Source organism: Prorops nasuta, unplaced genomic scaffold, assembly GCF_024137725.1.
Source record: "Prorops nasuta isolate Cenicafe-Biocafe unplaced genomic scaffold, Cenicafe_Pnas_1.2 PNAS00048, whole genome shotgun sequence".
Classification (NCBI taxonomy): domain Eukaryota; kingdom Metazoa; phylum Arthropoda; class Insecta; order Hymenoptera; family Bethylidae; genus Prorops; species Prorops nasuta.
The window spans coordinates 671,222-676,725 of record NW_027116845.1 but is presented as its reverse complement, the minus strand read 5'-3'; the positions used below and the strand labels follow the sequence as shown (position 1 = coordinate 676,725).

Genomic DNA, 5,504 nt, shown 5'->3' with positions numbered 1-5,504 from the left:
AGAGTAGCAGTAGTAGGAGCGGTATCATCTACGAGAAAAAAAAAATTAGGAAAAATTATACTACTTATCCAAGCACTTGATAGTTTTTTTTTTTTCATCGATTCTTACCGATTGTTGGAGAACGTCATTATCCTCGTCGAACCGTATTACATTTTCTGGAGAAATTTATTCCCAAATTTCTGGCTCCCACTCTACTTCACTACTATAATCTAATAGATTAGCCTCATCATCATCATCATCATCATCATCATCATCAATATTTGATGTTGATTTTTGCCGCTGAAGCTTCTTCCTCAACATTCTGACAATCGCGGTCAACGCGTTGTTATTCACTTCACCCCAATCTCCTTCCAAATCTACTTCTTCTTCTTCTTCCTCCACAAATTCATCCATATTCTGAATGTTTTCAATATTTTGTTCAATATTTTGTTCAGTAGTTAATCTGTACAATTTAATTGCACCCATTTTTTTTCTTGTTGAAACTGTCACGTCAAGCAAACTCGGTAGACTGAGAATGGTAGAGATGTAAGCTCAATACGAAATGTATAATTATTATTATTTTCTCTATCAATACGTATTAGATTTCTCCACTTCACAATAGCTATTAACAGCCTCCTCCTCCTCTTCTACTACCTCGTCCATACTTTGGATGATAACGTTTTTCACGTGAATTCAAGGTTGAGGAGCAGGGGTTTGCTAGTTGAACAATCGTTGTAGTTTTTTAAATAAAATTAATATATATTTTTAATAATATTTCTACAATAATTTTTAAACTATTCTATAAAAATTTAATAATAAAAGAAAAAGAAATTTGGTGATTCATCTTCCTTCTTAGTCTGCTTTGACACATTATCTTTTTCCTCCTCCTCTATTTTTTTCTCCTCTTCCTTCTTCATCTCCTTTGACTCAATATCTTCCCCGGTCTGTTTCTCTTCGTCTTTCTTCACTTTAATTTAAAAATACAAACAGGTAATAATTATGAAAAGGTAAAAAAGATAAAGTTAATACTTACATTCTTCCTCCTCTATTTTTTTCTCCTCTTTATCTTCTTCTTCCTTCTTCGTCTGCTTCGACTCAATATCTTTTTCCTCCTCCTCCTCCTCTATTTTTTTCTCCTCTTTATCTTCTTCCTTCTTCGTCTCCTTTGACTCAATATCTTTTTCCTCAGTCTCTTCGTCTTTCTTCACTTTATTTTTTTCTTCTTCCTTCTTCATCTCCTTTGACTCAATATCTTCCCCGGTCTCTTCGTCTTTCTTCACTTTAATTTAAAAATACAAACAGGTAATAATTATGAAAAGGTAAAAAAGATAAAGTTAATACTTACATTCTTCCTCCTCCTCTATTTTTTTCTCCTCTTTATCTTCTTCTTCTTCCTTCTTCGACTCAATATCTTTTTCCTCCTCCTCTATTTTTTTCTCCTCTTTATCTTCTTCCTTCTTCGTCTCCTTTGACTCAATATCTTTTTCCTCAGTCTCTTCGTCTTTCTTCACTTTATTTTTTGAAGAAAAAAAAATACAAACAAATAATAAATATAAAAATATTAAATAAATACTTACAGTTTTTATGCAAATAATGGTGCAGTTTCCGTTCATACTCTTCGAAGTAACGATTGAAGAAATCGTTAATTCGATTGACGTATTCCTCTGTCAATTCTCTGGGAAGAGTGGGTGAAAGAGGAACAATATCCTCTTGAATCATGATTAATTTACACTTTTCGCAGCTCATTTTTTCTTACTGTCACCGACGATGTTGTAACATTGAATGAGGCTGCGAGGACTTGTTTTCCCCTCTTTATTCCTCCGATGAATTTTAAAGAGTCACATTTTTGATTGTATCCACTTGGCAAAAACTGACACCTCCTCGTACGGGCAGTGGATACGTTCATTGTTCAAGTTCTTCTCTCGAACGTGTAAATTGCACGGTGTTTTTTCAAAATCATATAATTCAATTAAATCCTTAAACTTAGGGCAACCATACACTTCTAAATTAATATTATCCACATTCATCCTATTCAATAGATTTTTTTCAATGTTCCCTCCCTTGTAGGCTACTACGGGATTCTCGCACGTTAGGCAACCTCTAATAAAATCTTCCACATCCTCCTGCTCGTATTTCTCGAATCCCGTATCACTGTATTTTATACCATGCACCATATTTAGCAAAAACCACACAGTTTTTTTGTCTTTTTCACTAAGGTTTTTCATACTGTCACGCAAACGAAAAGATGCGTAAGAAATTTGATTACTTTTTAAATCAATTATAGCTATATCTTTATATTTAAGTTCTTTTTTATAAACTAAGAAACCTTCTATATCCATTATGTGAGTTATTCTATGCATTGTTGCGCTATTCTCGACGAAGATAAAAACTGAAATGAAGCATCTCCGAAGAAATATCTCCGTAGAGAGAGAAAGATTTTTTAAAAATATAAAGTTACATTCGATAAGGAGTCCATTGTTTCTTAATCTCTGGAAGATATTTTTTTTTTCCGAAGAAACTAACAATGGGAAAAAAATACATTCGATAAGGAGTCTTAATCTCTGGAAGATATTTTTTTCCGAAGAAACTAACAATGGGAAAAAAATTCTTAGAAAATATCCCCTCCTAAAAAAAACATTAAACTTTCTTAAATGTAACAAAAAAAAAAAAAAAGATCGTTCAGTATTGCATCGAGCGACTGACGATAATGACACCGACATTCGTTGATTTTCAAGGTTTTGTATTGACCGACAAGAGTTTTATAGTTAAAGAATTTGCGGTGTTGCGTGATAATGAAGTGTATCACAATGTATTTTCACCACCATTTCAAGAAGCTTGGTTGAGCGATCTCGAGAGAGAACAGAATGAGTAAGTATTTTTTTTTTTTTTAAATGTAATGTTTTGTATATAATTTTTTTTCTTTTTTAAAGTTGGCTTTATTTTAATCGACATGGATTCAATTGGACCGACGGTCATTCACCTTATTACAAGCATAAAGATGTAATAAGAAAGTATGTAACGTCGTACGATGAAGATTGGATTTTCGTGAAAGGACGGGAGAAATATGATTGGTTGAGAAAAATTTGCAACTTAGAAAATATATACAATGCGAAGGAGTGTGAGTGGGGTAAATTTTGTCTTGGATGGAGTAAAAATTTCGAACCACCGTTACCCAAGTGTATGAATCATTATGGTATATGTTCACTGCAAAATGTCTACTATATGAAATCTGTATATGATCAATATATAAAGGAATAAAAGACTTCTGAAAAAAACAATGTATATCAATGTTAGTATGCATCTCAGACGAAACAATGGGATGTGTAGATACCCCTACTTCCATTCTCTATTCGATATATATAAGCGTTACTCTTCGCGAGAGACGCATTCGCAATTATTAATTTAAGAAAAACACCAAAATGTTGACGGAATTGCGAAGAAAATTTTTTACAATTAATAGTGCGAATGAGTACGATGCGTGGGTACTGGAATGTCGCGAGCATATTCGACGATTGAGCAACGCGGATCGAGCTTTACCCGTTGGAACGCGTCAAAAGAATTTCGCCGAAATCGCGTGTATAAAGTGTCTGTTGCTACGAGCGCAGAGGGAATTGAATTATATTAAATCGGGTGCTGGTTGTAGCAATGACGTACAAGGACTTACCTGGGAGGAGCTTGATTCGGCGTTTCGAAGTCGAATATGCAGCGGCATGGTAGTTAATAGTAATTATATAGAGCCTAAGGATTTTTTAGTAGACGCGGAAGTATTAGTGCGTACGCGTATAGATAAGGTATTTGTTAGTGCAAATAGTGTTAAGGTTAATTGTGTATTTAACGGGCAATTCATCTCTAAGGACCAGAGTGATGATAAAAACATTAGTACGACTAATGCTACATTGTACAAGACTGATAATTTTAGTGATTGGTATAGGAAAAACATTTTAGACGTTATTATGAAAAAATTAAGTGAATTTCAAGAGCGTGATAGTGGATGGACTTTGCACAAAATTCATTATTTAATAGTTAACATTAATCGTTTTAACCCGTTGCACGCGGGTTGTAAAATTAATCTGCCATCCGCTATCACGAGTAGGAAAGCTCTGATAAATTTAGAAACCAGTGATAATGCATGTTTCGCGTGGTCCGTGACGGCGGCACTCTATCCAGCGAAACCTACGGCTCATCCAAATCGTACGTCCTCTTATCCACATTTTCGGACGGTTTTAGACGTCGGTAGCCTAACCTTTCCGACTACGCTAAAACAGATCCCGAAATTCGAGGTGGATAACGACGTGTCGGTGAACATCTTCACCTTGGAGAATGAAGAGCAAAATAGCGACGCAAAAATTGTGCCTCTTCAGGTGACGAAGAAGAAGAGATCGAGGCATGCTAATCTTCTTCTTCTTCTCGTCAACGATGAACAGGGAGCTGCACATTTTATGTGCATAAGGAATCTCTCGAGACTGGTGCGAAGCCAATTCACCAAGAGAGAAAATGCTCATTATGTATGCGATCGGTATGTATTAATAATGATACAAATATAACTGCATATGTTTTATTTTTTTGTATAACTGCATATGTTTTATTTATTTTTTTTTTTTTTTAGATGTCTCCACTACTTCCGCACAGTGGAGAGGCTCGAGTCGCACGAGCAGGATTGCGCGCAGCTCAACGATAACCTCCGCTTGATGTTGCCGAGCAAAGCCGAGGATCGCTGGGTTTCCTTCAAGAACATCAAAAATGGGGAACGAGTACCATTCGTCGTATACGCGGATCTGGAGTGCATATTATCAAAAGTTGAACAATCGAACAGTAGTGATATTTATCAGAAGCATGAACCTATTAGTGTAGGCTATTATTTAAAAAGTGCTCGCGATGCGTCACTCTCGAAATACGATGCTCATCGGGGTGCCGACTGCATCGAATGGTTCGTACGCGAGCTCGAGGTCATTGCGCGCATCGCGAGCGAGAAACTGGGGACTGTCGTGCCCATGCATAATCTTAGTATTAGCGAACGATCGCGTCACTATAATGACCCCAATTGTCATATATGCAAAAAGCCGTTTCTTCCGAATCAACTACGAATTCGCGATCACGATCATCTGACCGGCAGATACAGAGGACCGGCTCACAATAATTGTAATTTAAATTTCAAAGATTCGCATGTCATTCCAGTAATTTTCCACAATTTTTCCGGCTATGATTCACATTTCATTTTCGAGACGATCGCTAATTTGTACGAGGGATCGGTATATCTGCTGCCTGTGCATAAGGAAAAATACATTTCATTCACCAAATATCTGCGAAATTATAATATACGGCTGAGATTTATCGATTCGTTCAAATTCATGGCCTCCAGTTTGGACAAATTGAGCTCGTACTTGGCGGAATCTCAGCTGACAAATTTGAGGTCACAATTTTCGGAATTGAGCGTCGAGCACTTCGACTTGCTTACGAGGAAAGGTATTTTTCCTTACGACTATGTAGATAGTGCGGCTAGATTGGAAGAGACGGCTTTACCACCG

The 5,504-nt window shown here is 36.2% G+C and overlaps 1 protein-coding gene across 1 annotated transcript; it reads right to left on the bottom strand.

Moving 5' to 3' along the window:
* Positions 1-712: 712 nt before the first annotated feature.
* On the bottom strand, positions 713-1,382 carry LOC136784141 (uncharacterized). The gene is made up of 2 exons (XM_066744659.1): positions 1,013-1,382; positions 713-946 (listed from the first exon to the last, which is right to left on the bottom strand). The coding sequence occupies exons 1-2, from the start codon at positions 1,212-1,214 to the stop codon at positions 789-791; spliced, it is 360 nt and encodes a 119-aa protein (XP_066600756.1). The 5' UTR covers positions 1,215-1,382; the 3' UTR covers positions 713-788.
* Between the last annotated feature and the right edge of the window lie 4,122 nt (positions 1,383-5,504).

Coding starts and splice junctions, on each gene's coding strand:
- LOC136784141 (XM_066744659.1), bottom strand. CDS start 1,214: ATGAAGAAGGAAGAAGAAAAAAATAAAGTGAAGAAAGACGAAGAGACT. Junction 947..1,012: donor AAAAATAGAGGAGGAAGAAT/GTAAGTATTAAC, acceptor TTTAAATTAAAG/TGAAGAAAGACGAAGAGAAA.